Genomic DNA, 12,948 nt, shown 5'->3' with positions numbered 1-12,948 from the left:
TCCTGCTGATGCGCAAATGGTCATGCTGGAAAAAGCAAGCCTCGCCCCTCCCCCACATAAATCACCCCATGATTTAGGAAGCTCTGAGGCAACTCTGCGTTTTAATTATAGGGATAAAAAAACTGGGAGGATAAAGCAGTGATAGGATCAAGAAACTGAGATTTTAGAGCTTATAATTAAATACACCAGTAGTTCTGAGGTCATGCAGACCACAAAACCAAACATCTCATCCACAGAGAAAAGCGATTTTCATTCAAAGATGTAAAGAATTGGAGAGAACTACCAGGTCTCTTGTACTCTGCTTGAAGAAAATGGCCATTTTTGGAATTTGCATTTGCTTGGTTTTAACTTGCAGATGTTGTCTTTTGGTTATGCCTTTCTTGGCTCAGGAGCCCTTTACATCATCCTGAAGGAGTGAAAAATGTGACTGATAGGACTCTGTGACAGGCAACGCAGAGTAGATGACAACCCAGAATGGATGTGTATTTAAGAACCAACAAGATTACAGATTTTCATCTATTTACTGTTTCACACACAGGGTCATCGCTGTCCTCCCCAGCATGACATTCACCAGACCTCAAATTTCCTCTCCAGCTGGGAGATCACTGCTGGTAGAATTCAGGACATGCCACTTCTGTTTAGTCCAGCCCATACCACTTGGAGCAAGAAAGTAGCAGCCTTCAGCTTAAAGTTCAGAAGTTCAATTTTAGACGTTAAGCCTCTCCACACACACACATACACCCCATTCTCTGCTGCCTGTTAGAATTTGGAATTCAAGCATTTGGAATTAGAGGTTTACCAGTGGCCAACTCCTGCCTCAGTTCTAGAGAGTGATCCAGTCCTCCTAAAGCTAGAAGAGTTCATATGAAATAACCTGATGCTAAAACCTGCTCTGAGAGGCTTCAGTATACTTTGCACATTGACAACTTCAAATAGTCAGGAAGTAGAAATCTGGACCCTGGGAAGTCACAGGCTTATTCAAAATAGTAAACATTTGACTTTTTATTTTCTTAGGGCTTTTTAGCCTTTGGGATGTGCCTGTGTCATGTTCAAAGTCTGCTTTTTCTTCAGAAGAAAAAAAAAAATTGATTGATTGATAGATACTAAAACCACGAAAGACATAATCTATTAAGAATTCTTTCTGAAGCCATAAGAACTGGTTTATCTTTAGTGGAACTGAACTATTTCTACAAAGCATATTAAAATAATGTCTGAAAGGATGGTAGATGTAGTAATTTGTAACCTTGGCCAGGCTTTTGAGAGGTTATAGATGTGCAATAAATGTTTAACATTTCCCCCACACCTTTGATTTTTAAGGTCTTGTTGGTTTCTTTGTCAAAACTATCACACTTTAAAACATCAGAAGTTCCTATTTTACAGTGATGCTTTTTTTATTCTATTGTTTTTCAGGCCATTAGTGTATTTGGGCTTAAAAGTTTTTGCCCGGTTTGGGGTCTCTGAGTTTTTAAACTGTTCAGAAGGAACGCTGCGAACATGGCTGCAGATGATTGAAGCCAACTACCACTCCTCCAACTCATACCACAACTCTACACATGCAGCAGATGTCTTGCACGCTACCGCCTTCTTTCTTGGGAAGGAAAGAGTTAAGGTATAATCATCACCTCAGTCTTTTGGGCTAGGATTTCAGTGTGTTTGCCATTTTATGTGTGTCATTCAAAAGTCAGATGTTTACTTAAATAATGGTCCTGGCTTCCTAAAGTCTCTCTGCCCTTGAAGTCTTCCTGTGATGCCTCTGCAGGCCCACACAGTGTCTTTAAAGTCTGTTCATATGAGTAAGGAATTCACATTTTTAAGCAGCAAGAATAGGGGTTGGAAACCTGGCTCTTTTCTACCTCATGGTAAAGGGCTGTTAGCAGCAGCTCTTAATAAAGCTTTGCAAAAGCTTTGGAGAGAGAGGTGCTGATATTTTCTCTCTGGGATCCAGTGACAGGATGCATGGGAATTGTTCAAAGCTGAACTGGGGGAGGTTTAGCCTGGACATGAGGAAGCATTTTTTTACCGAGAGGGTGGTCAAACACTGGAACAGGCTTCACGGAGAGGTGGTCGATGCCCCACACCTGTCAGTGTGTAAGAGGCATTTGGACAATGCCCTTAATAACGTGCTTTAACTTTTGGTCAGTCCTGAAGTGCTCAGGCAGTTGGTAGGTCCTTTCCAACTGAGATATGTTGTCCTATACAGTTCTAAAACACACAAGCTGCGTAGAAGCAGAGTCAGTACAGAGTCATTCAGGCAAGTACACAAAGTGGAAGGACACTGCTAGAGGATCCATCCACCATTAAAGGATTTAATGCAAAGATACTGCTTTGGTGACAGCACAGTAAAAAGCTTCAGTCAGGAAAGAGGGTTTGGGTAAGGGCAGGAGGAGGAGTTTTGGAGTAGGTAACCTGTGGGTGCAGGTGAGTGGAAAATGATTGCAAGGAGATAGGATCCCTACACTCAAGCTTACACTTGTGTATTTGCGGATAAATGGGAATGATCAGACATTATTTACTGTAGGTTTTGTGCCACATCATATTTTTTCTCTCTTCCTATAGGGAAGTCTTGACCATTTAGATGAAGTGGCTGCATTAATAGCTGCCACCATTCATGATGTAGACCATCCTGGACGGACCAACTCTTTCCTGTGCAATGCAGGCAGTGAATTAGCTGTCCTTTACAATGACACGGCTGTGCTAGAGAGTCATCACACAGCACTGGCGTTTCAGCTTACAACTAAAGACAGCAAATGCAACATTTTCAAGAATATTGATAGGTGGGTCTCTGGAGAATGGGAGTGTGCGTGCATGGATTATTTGTTTGGAGATTTTTGTTTGGGGCAGATTGAGAGCCTACCTTCTAAACCAGAAAATATAATTTAAATAGAGACATTAGTATTTAACCTCTTCCCCAATCCTATGTAGACATGTTTTTTAAAAAGGCTTTAATTTTCCCTCACTGTCCTCCAATTTGTATTTTTTGGAAGCTTATAGAGACGTTTGATAATGTTTTACAGATTACATTGGCATGGTCCAGTTGGCAGCCTTAAGGCTGCATCTTGACCCACAGCCTTTTCATTGCAGGAGCCTGGAAACAACTTTTTTGGGCCATGTGTTTCCACCCAAGCAGACAGATGCTGCATGCTGTGTCTGCACATGGCTATGGACTTGCTGGCACTGCTGCGTTCACATGGGACAGCAAAGGGTGGCAGTGGAGGGAGCTGAAGCTCTGGGAGAGTTGGAGGCACCCTGCTACCGGACATGCCTGTAGCCTGGGAGTTTCCATTGCATCAGGGATTTTACAGGGACAGAGTGGGAGGGAAAGGGATCTGAAAGGCAAAGGGCCTGACCTCAAACAAGTAATGAATTCGTCTGCCCTCTGTAACACTCTTGGTTTTTGAAAAACCTGAGATTTGAGTTCCAAACTAACATACAGTGAGATGGAAACGTGTTGGTGCCATTCCTGAAGAAGTTGTCTTCATGCTACACCATTATGAAATTGAATTGTAAATTTTTAGTGACTTCAGGGGCTTGGTTTTCATTAGGTAAAAATAACAGAAAAAAGGCAATACAGGAATTCAGGGCTGGAGGAACCTGGAGAGGTGTGATCTGGCCCTTTTCTCCAACCCTACACCATTCATAACTCTGAAGGCGCCTGCTCATGCGGATGAGCCCCCAAGCAGTGTTTTGCAGTCCTGTCCAGGCAGGGATGAGGAAAGGATGGAGTTCTGCTGGCAGGCATGTGAGCAGGAACTATTTTTCTTTCCTAGAAATCATTACCGGACATTGCGCCAGGCCATTATTGATATGGTTTTGGCAACAGAGATGACAAAGCACTTTGAGCACGTGAACAAATTTGTGAACAGCATCAACAAGCCAATGGCATCTGAGGAGACCAGCCCACATGTAAGTGCTTGCAGGACTTTATGCCTTCAGGCAGTTCGGTGAAGTTCTTCCAAGGCAACTCTAAGTATCATTTTAATTCACATTATATTAATTTGCACTGTGGTGATGCCTAAAAGTCACAATGATCAGATTTGTCACTGCACACCCTGAAGTGTGAAAAAATACTTTTATTTTCTTGTTTTCTGTGTCTGGCTCTGCCCTTAGCTCATTTAAACAATTTTATAAGCCTTGCCTTCAAAGCTATGTTGTGTTCAGAACACATGCAGGTGTGTGCTTTTGTACATGCAAAATTCTGTACATTGAGTCAGGCTGACACTTGTGCCTATGGCCCTGCCTCCAAACAGCGGGATTTGCCTAAGCCTGGGTTTATAACTGAGGAACCTGCCCTGACTGTTCTGCGTTTGTGTAATGTGGAGTCTTCAAGCCACTCCATTGCTTCCTGAGACTTCTCAACCCCATCCCCGTTCCTGATTTTACCAAGAGATGTCCAGGCATTTATTCCTATCAGTTATACACCCTAATGCTCCATCACCAGCCAGGGTACATTTCATAAGATGCCTCTTGAGTTCCCCAGCCCAGGCCCCTCTTTACCTTCTCTTGTTGCCTCTCAAGGTTGAGCGCTCTGTGCCTGACAGGGTTCTCCAGGGAGGTGTTACTCACCTAAGCAAAGACCATCTTGTCACAGCTTAGTGAAAATAGTGCTTTCTTAGAAACATTGAAAAAAAAATCAGACGAAATTGAAGGTCAGTGATACTAAAAATAAATAAAAGTAGTTCTGTCAGTTCTCCGTAAGTGGACTGTTCACACTTGTAGACTGTCATGGGTGCAGAAAACAGTCCAGACCAGTGGGGAGTGATGACTTAAGGTACAGCACCACGTCGGTTGAACTGACCCGCTTTTAGGGACTGCTGAGCTCCCTAACCTCACTGGCTGTGTGGATGCTTTGCACTGTGCTCCCCAGCATGTGCAAGCTCTGGAGGGCTCACCAGATTTGGCACTGGCTCTGAATTAGCCTGATCATCTTCACTGTCAGAAGTCCCGCAGCACAGTGGGATGTGGTTTGGGCACTGCTGGGTGCCTCTACCACTGTTTCTACACTGCGCTCCCAGCACAGGGGCTGGCGCTGTGTTTCATGGGTTTTCCCTCCTGGCACAGGCTAAGCCAGGACAGTAGGGAACCTATTTTATATCAAAGCCTAGAGGAAAGGAAGGTGCATATCCGTGGGTGGCATGGAATTACCCATTGTCAGGTTTCTCTGTACTTCCCTGTGGACCAGATAGCAGCTTGCTCCACCAATTTCTAAAAAAGCCCTCTGAGGTGTCACTGGGAAATATGGCTTCTCACACCGCTTCATTTCTCCCTCTGACATTTCTCTGATGGAGAAATGTTTTCTCCATCTCCACCCTTTTAAAATCTCAGTAGTTTTCTGGCATCCCCGCACTGGCCTGTAGGATTTAGATTCACAAGCATCACTGAAACCACAGTGTTACCAAACTCTGAATGCATTTCTGGGAATCTCCCTTTTATCCCATGAATTCACTTGTTCCAGCACTTCTTATAGAGCTTTTAAACGTTCTCCATACATTCCACTGCAATCAGCTTTTCTAACCTGTAGAAAATATTTTCTTTGACTCACTCCTCTTTTTAATCTTACCAGTTTATAGCAGAGGCTACTTTAAAATGTATGAGCTGGAGAGCAGTAGAAGTGGAGGACAGAACTACTTGTATTGCAGATTTGTTTTTTTCCCCAGTATTAGACTGTTCTGTTCCTTATTGTTAACGGTGGCTCTTCCTATTTTTGATCTTGAACAGCAGTTAAGGAGCAGGGTTAATTTGGCAGCTCTTTTCTGGGCTACCCATGCTGAAAATAAATTAACTGCTAAACATAAAGTTAGAAGATGAACGCCTGAATTGGCAAGATATCTCCCCATAAAGCACAAAGACATTAATTTAGCCATGGTAGTAAAAAGTATTTATGTTCAGTTTTTCACTCAAGAGTTGAATTTAGCAGTGAGGGGAGGCCATAATTACACAAATATATTATTGTGAGAATAGTGTTTAATGCCATGGTGAGCTGAGGTGGAGGCTTTTTATTACTCAATATGGAACATAATATACCTGTGCCCTTCCAAACTGTTCAAGAACCAGAAGATGATGCCATAGCAGACTTGTAACAACTACTCTGTCCCCTCCACCTGCTCTCCAGAGCAGTCAATAAGCGCTTCAGTATTTTACTGCCTACCAAGCAGACTTTCTGCAATCAGTATGCCACTCCTGCATTTTCCTGCTGTTAATGTCATAGATTATCTGAGACTTCATTCTAGCTGGTAACCAAGATCAACAAGTATTCCAGGCCAAGGGTTCAAAATCTGACACAAAGACGGCAGTTTTATTTGCAAACTTACTGTAACTGAATGGCACAGACCTGCTTTTCTGCCTATAAAAGAAAGTCAGTTGTACACCCCCCATGCCTGCCTCAGTTTTCTCATCTAGAAATAAAAACCAAACTCTAGAAACTCCCCTAAATGAAGCGGCCGCCTACCATCACCACCCCCAAATTTAAACACTCAGCAGTAAGGATGGTTTATCAGCTTGCAGCTGGTGGATGCATCACCTATCCTGGTCCTGTTCCACAAGGGCAAAGAAGGGATGCAGAGAAGTAAAACTCACCCTACCTGATAGTGAGCCTGTGACTCCTTTATTTCACAGACTTTGTTATTAATTCAGAGAATCTCCACAGCCGTCATATGTAATGGGACTATCATTAGTTACTTAGCAAGGTTTCAGTTCTCAGGCATCACTTTCTCCTCCAAATTCCTGGTGCTTTGCATGAAGTTTGAAAGAAAGCATCAGGCTGGGTGCCCACTTACTGCCCAAGTGCAATAAAGCGAATAACAGCGCCCTCGCTCCTGCTAGCAGGCATGCTGGCCACTGGCTTCTGTAACCAGCTCTCCTTTACAGAGCGAAGGCAGCGACTGCGGATGTACAGCCAATATAAAGAATTTTCCGGATAACCAGACACTGATAAAGCGCATGATGATTAAATGTGCAGATGTAGCAAATCCATGTCGGCCCCTAGAGCTGTGTATTGAATGGGCAGGGAGGATTTCAGAAGAGTATTTTGCACAGGTATGTATATTTTTATAATTTGATTTACTTTTATAATTTTGTCCCCAGGCAGAGCTGGCCATTCAATTTCATGCAGAATTCACTCCAAAGTTAACTAGCTTGCTTACTGTGAAGCTTGCGGTACAGAATGGTGGAAAGGAGGTTTTACACTTTCCATTTTCTCTGTCTGGCCAAAACAAAATTATTTGATTAGTCTCAGTCAATTTAATTGGCTGAAATTCGAGACTGTCACCATTCTAGCTTCTAGTTCCAATACCTGCTCTGAAGAGAGCATGAAGATCCACACCTGATGAAGCCCTCAACTGAAACATCAGGTTGGCCCTTTCTCTTCTAAGATGGCACCTGAACTATTGTCATGGTAGGCAGATAATGTGGCAGGCCAGTACTGCAGACATGCAGGCAGTGTTAATACTTATCACATGGGATTGCTCCAGCCAGAAGTGGAAGCTCAATTTCCTTTCTTACTATTCAGTTTTTCTAGTACAAATGCACCAGCTTCCTGAAAGTGAAAATCTCTTCTGGTCCTTTATTTGAACAACTGATAGATTCTTAGGTTTTATTCACCACTAATGATGCAGAAATCAGCAGCTATGACTGGAGAGACAGAAAAGTGAGCATGCCTCCTACCATCCAAATTCAGATTATCCACGTGATAGTTATGATCGAAAGACAATAGTAGTTTGTGCCTGGGGACATGTCTGAATTTCGTTTGAATCATAGTGAATAAATTTGATCATTTCCTAAGTAAGATCAAAGGTCACTTAGGCTGTATCTCCCTACCAGTCAAAGTATCATGGGCTGGCTTTAAATTGCCAATCTGCTGCGAGGAGACTAGTGCCTAAATGTGAGGGGTCAAGAACGGTTCTGCTCTTCATTCACTGATTCATCTGGCAACTTTGGGGACTGTTCTGCTGCCTATTCCAGCATTAGGTGCTGACCACACTACTTAAGATGTTTTTTTTTGTAATCAATTTCTAAGACTGGCTCCTCCACCATACTAAGCACAACAAAACCAGCCCCCTTCCCATTGCAGACACAGAGTTAAAGGGCATACACTTCTGTTAATCTTATAACCTGATTCAAGCGGAGAAAGTAGCAACAGCAACATCCCTCTTATTTAAAAGACAACTGTTTTGAAACAGCCACTAGAGAGAGATGTGGAAAAAAGGAGCAATCGCTCCTGTCCTCTGCTTTTAAAGGACTCTGTAATCCCATTTCCAATCTTTAGCTGGTCTGCCCTTATCAGCAGATTAGAGCATTCTGTCTCATTACAGATAACAACAATAATCGCACAACAGTAACACTGTACTTGTGAAAGGGACAAGATGTTGATTTCAGACCCTGTGTCAGACTAAATAAAGAACATGAAACTAAGGCAGTTCACCTTGGGGTTCTAAGGTTTGTCTCAAATCTAATGCAATTCATCTAATCCCCTGGCCTTTGCTCCTCTAGCATAAAAGCCCACAAAGCTCTAGGGGCTAACTAGAGTTTTGTTTTCTTAGACTGATGAAGAAAAGAGACAGGGTCTGCCTGTTGTAATGCCAGTATTTGACAGAAACACCTGCAGCATCCCCAAGTCTCAAATTTCCTTCATTGATTATTTTATAACAGATATGTTTGATGCATGGGATGGTAAGTACTTCTGCTTTTTTCTTCCTTGCTCTGAAGCAGAGATTTTTACAAACTCATCTGACTAATCTCAAACTGGCCTTGAGTCCATTTTTTTCAGGGGCAGTACCTCTGTATAAGCAATGCAGCATAGGATTTAAGCAATGATGCTGCTGAAGCCAGTTTCACTGCACACAACACCAGCTTTATGAAAGTTGAGTGCTTACCAGACAATCCATGTAAAGAAGGAAGGAGTAATGGCTTAAAACAAAGCTTTTTTCCATCTAGGTATTTTTTTTCCTTTAGCAATGTATTTCTTCTGAGCAGCAGAAACCGAGACCACAGTGGTTGAGTGTAAGCATAATTTAATGAAGTTGTCACACATTAAGAAAGGGATTTGCTTGAAAGAGAAACAGACTGAAAAAAATCTTTCCCCTTTTAGCATTAGCTTACAGCTGAAGGAACAAGTGAGGGTAGGAAAATGCCAGTTTCACACGAGGTTGGTATGTTTTTCTGCCTGTTCCATATGGACAGTACAACTGTTTCTCCTGTTCATTTCAGCATTTGCACATCTGCCTGTTTTGATGCAACACTTGGCTAATAACTACAAACACTGGAAAGCACTGGATGAGTTAAAGTGCAAGAGTCTCAGGCTCCCATCAGAAAACAATAACTGACACTAAGGCAAGAAAAACAGACCCCTTGATCTACCAGTTTCACTGTGAATCACTTACTGACTTGGCTACAAGAGGGAAGTAATTTCCTTTCCAGTGAAATTAAGAAGGAAATACTCATCACTTTTAAGCTTCTCTGACTCCTACAGAAAAATGTTTTCAAAAAGGCTACATCATCCACAGATTAATAAGTGCTCTTTGGAAATAGCGCTTTGTGGCAGAAAATGTACTTTAAAACTGATTTCTAATACTGAATAGGCATTTGTCAAATCTTGTAATTCATACAACTGTATTCACTAATACTTCAGAAAACTGTTTCTCAGACAGGGGTAATCCAGTCACCAGTAGAGTAAGAATAGGTTGACAAATAAGCATAAAAACTTCTCACTTATCTAGCATAAATTTGCTCCAATTCTATCTGTTCTTCAGCTCTCTGAACCATAGTTCTAAAAACATGCACAACAGAACAAGTAAACCTCGATAAACTGCATACAGTGAAAAACAAAACCTGCACCATTTAAAACCACCTTATTATTACTACAAAGACTATCTCTCAGAGCACCACCTGTTCTCTCTTCTTTTTTTTCCCATATAAGATCATGGTAGGAGTCAAATTCCCTTAAAATCGGTCACATAATACAGGAAAATAAGAGTGTTCTGTGTAATTGGTGCCATCCACATGTTTCTCCACCATCTTAGAGATATTACCATAAAATGTTCCATCAAATTTTACACAAAAAACATTGTGGCACTTGATCAACATCCCTTTTTATAAAGTGGTGTTTGTACACATAGTTATCAATTTCATAAAACTGATCTAAATTTTATTATAAGTCCATATATTGTGCTACTTCTAGGATGAACCTGTCACTTTTTAAAAAAAATTTCCAGGTTATAATTTATAACAGCATTATAATTTGTACTGCTTTTCCCCCTCTGAATAAAATGCTGGTTTGTTTTGTGATGTAAATATTTCAAATGATGTAAATAAGTAAATTTATGCTAAAGCTTCCAAAGCACAAATGCATATTTTTGTACATTTCATTTTAATCACATGCAGAACATGAGTTCAAATTTTAGACTATTCTCAGACTATTCAGTTAATAAATACTGGCAGAACTGCTCATTTTTAACACTGTGCACTCCAGGCTGCAGGCAAGAGCATCAAAGCTGTGGCTTCAGTTGAAGCAGCAGTACAGTACTCATTAAAAGGAAAAGTCCTGAGACATCCTTTTTACCTCCCCTGTGCTGTATCAAGAACTGAACCTGGTAAAGGAAAAAAAAAAAGTTTAAAAACCAACCAAACAAACACAGTTTAGACTGCTGTGAAAGAAAAGTGACAACAATTGTTTACTGCAGGTAGCTTACATAATGTGCCAACCTTTTTTGTATGTTTTGTACAAAGTTCTGAAAACAAAAGGAAACATTCATAAAATGTATGTGCAGAGAAATGTATATAAGCTATATTTTTGTTAAAATTGTAACAGAACCTTGCTTTTGTCATAGCTAAGGCAGGCTGCTGTGTATTAAAATGCTGCATTATGTATACTTGAAGAATGGTGTTTGTGGTAAAGTATGTTTATCCATTCATTCTTATTATATACTGCAACATTTTTCAATGGAATTCTATTCTGATAAGTTGAACCTCTGGTTTTTATACTGTAAATTGTTTGCTTTTAACATTCCTTTATTTAGAACTAGTGCTCTTGGTGGTCGTACCTTTATTCTGATGACTGAACGCTCACTGCTGCTTGCATTAGAGAAAAGTATTTCACAAGATTCAAAGCTTTGTAATCTTAATTTGTTAAATACAGTAACACTGTAAGACCACATCCATGTAAAACATTTCAATTCATTATTTTTGTCACAAAAGGAAGAAAATGTGAATGATGGAAGGAACCTAAGAAATAAAGTTCAGCCTCAGTTCTGGTTCACAAGTTGAGGCATTAATGTGGATTCAGTATATTTGTTGCAAGATCCTGTGTTTCTTCCCACAGTCAGAGACTAAGCAGAAAAGTAATCTGAGTGGAGAGATATCAGCATAGATCAATTGTCATGTGCCATGTGTATCAGATCTCCTAGACTCTAACCTGTCCAGTTGACTAACAGCTGCTTGTTTCATGCTATTGTCAGTGCACAGATACGTAAAACAGACACCTAAAGAGTTGTAAAAATATTAAGGGTAGGTCTGATTGTGATGTGAACCTATGGAATTCTGTGTTAACTGCGAGGGGAAAAAAGAAATTTGAAAAGACACAAGGTAGAAGTAAAGTTTGTAATCTAGTCACCCCAATTCTGCTCACTGCACTTCTCAACACAAGTGACAAACTCTTATGACAAGAGTCAGCTAGTACTGTGTTTACTGTTATGTTCAAAGTTCATTTGTAACACAAAAACTCAATTTAATACTTTCAACTGAACCATCTTTACAGGAAGAGACCCTTGGGAGATCTATTACCAATGGAGTGTATCCAAGAACAACGGCACTCTTGATACATAAAAATATTTATACATGCATGCAGGACTATTTAAGGCTGAATCAAATCCCTGTAAAATACACAGTGAGTTTTGTGACTAGAACAGTTCTAGTTAAATAGGTCTGTTTCACCACCTGGTAGTCACTTAAAAGCAGTCACACAAGAATGAAACAGTTGTTCTCATGGTACAGGACGAAGAGATTAATAAAAAGATTATGTTCTTTCATTCAACAGCTGATTATATAGTTTTTCTGGAGAGGCTACTGCTAAATTTTATGAGCTTTCACTGTAAAGTTTTAGTAACAGTGTGTAAATGAACACTTTATATATAACTAAACTGTTATTTCTCAACTGAACCAGGAAAAAAGAGCCAGGGAAACTGATCTCCCCTCTTTGTACTGAGATAGCCAAAAGTGCAACGCTTGCTGATGTAGGCAAGCCGAAACAATGCAGACTGACAGGCAGAAAGGCTTAACATGCCTTCCATGCCTTCCTCCCCCAAGTTCAATACCATATACCCAAAGGCATGTTATCATCAGCTGTAATCCAAACACCTTTCCTATGCTGGTCTATAATATAGCCACCCTCAGTAAAGAGCACACAACTCAAGATTTAACACTGACTTAACCTTCCTGAATTGAAAGGAAGAGTAATTTAACAATTCCTCCATCTGTTTTGAATCTTTGAAATACATCATTTTGAGCTGTACACTCAAATAAGATCAGTTGTACAAGTTGACTAAAGTGGGGAAAAAAAAAACAGACCAAAATTTCACTGTCCCTCTGCTCTGCCTTCCAGGAAAGATTATGGTCAGGCTCAAGAGGCAAAGCTTGGCTTCTGGGTGGTAGGGGGGAAGACAAGTGTGCACAGATGCTGGGAGAAGCAAGTCAAAAAGGCTCCTTGGTTTCTTCTAGGAAGCTGGAGCTTCCTGCTTTTTCTTCTGCTCTTGTAAGGATCTGCTTAGCCCTTTTTTTAAATTGCACTTACTGCAGCCAGTGAATCTTAAGTCTGGAATTACAGCCCTGTAGTCTCCTGTACTGAAAAGTTCTCATTGATTCAAAGGGAAGAGATGGCACTGAAAAGTTGTGTGAGACTTACTCCTAAACTGTTCAAGTGCTGTATCTTCTGAGTAGACCTGGGGACAGTGGCACCCTCTT

General features: G+C 40.8%; 1 protein-coding gene across 1 annotated transcript in view; it reads left to right on the top strand.

Annotated features, from left to right (window-relative positions):
* PDE8B (phosphodiesterase 8B) overlaps positions 1-9,317 on the top strand; it is a gene marked incomplete at its 5' end in the record, with an annotated part of 10,298 nt that extends 981 nt beyond the window's left edge. The window contains 6 exons of the mRNA XM_010081874.1: positions 1,411-1,609; positions 2,557-2,774; positions 3,768-3,903; positions 6,865-7,032; positions 8,535-8,664; positions 9,202-9,317. Coding sequence (XP_010080176.1) covers positions 1,411-1,609; positions 2,557-2,774; positions 3,768-3,903; positions 6,865-7,032; positions 8,535-8,664; positions 9,202-9,317 — 967 coding nt within the window. The remainder of the gene's footprint in view (positions 1-1,410; positions 1,610-2,556; positions 2,775-3,767; positions 3,904-6,864; positions 7,033-8,534; positions 8,665-9,201) is intronic.
* Positions 9,318-12,948: the final 3,631 nt, after the last annotated feature.

Source organism: Pterocles gutturalis, unplaced genomic scaffold (genome assembly GCF_000699245.1).
Source record: "Pterocles gutturalis isolate BGI_N339 unplaced genomic scaffold, ASM69924v1 scaffold3979, whole genome shotgun sequence".
Taxonomy (NCBI): domain Eukaryota; kingdom Metazoa; phylum Chordata; class Aves; order Pterocliformes; family Pteroclidae; genus Pterocles; species Pterocles gutturalis.
Note: the sequence above shows the minus strand (reverse complement) of the source record. Positions and strands in the feature narration are given on the sequence as shown.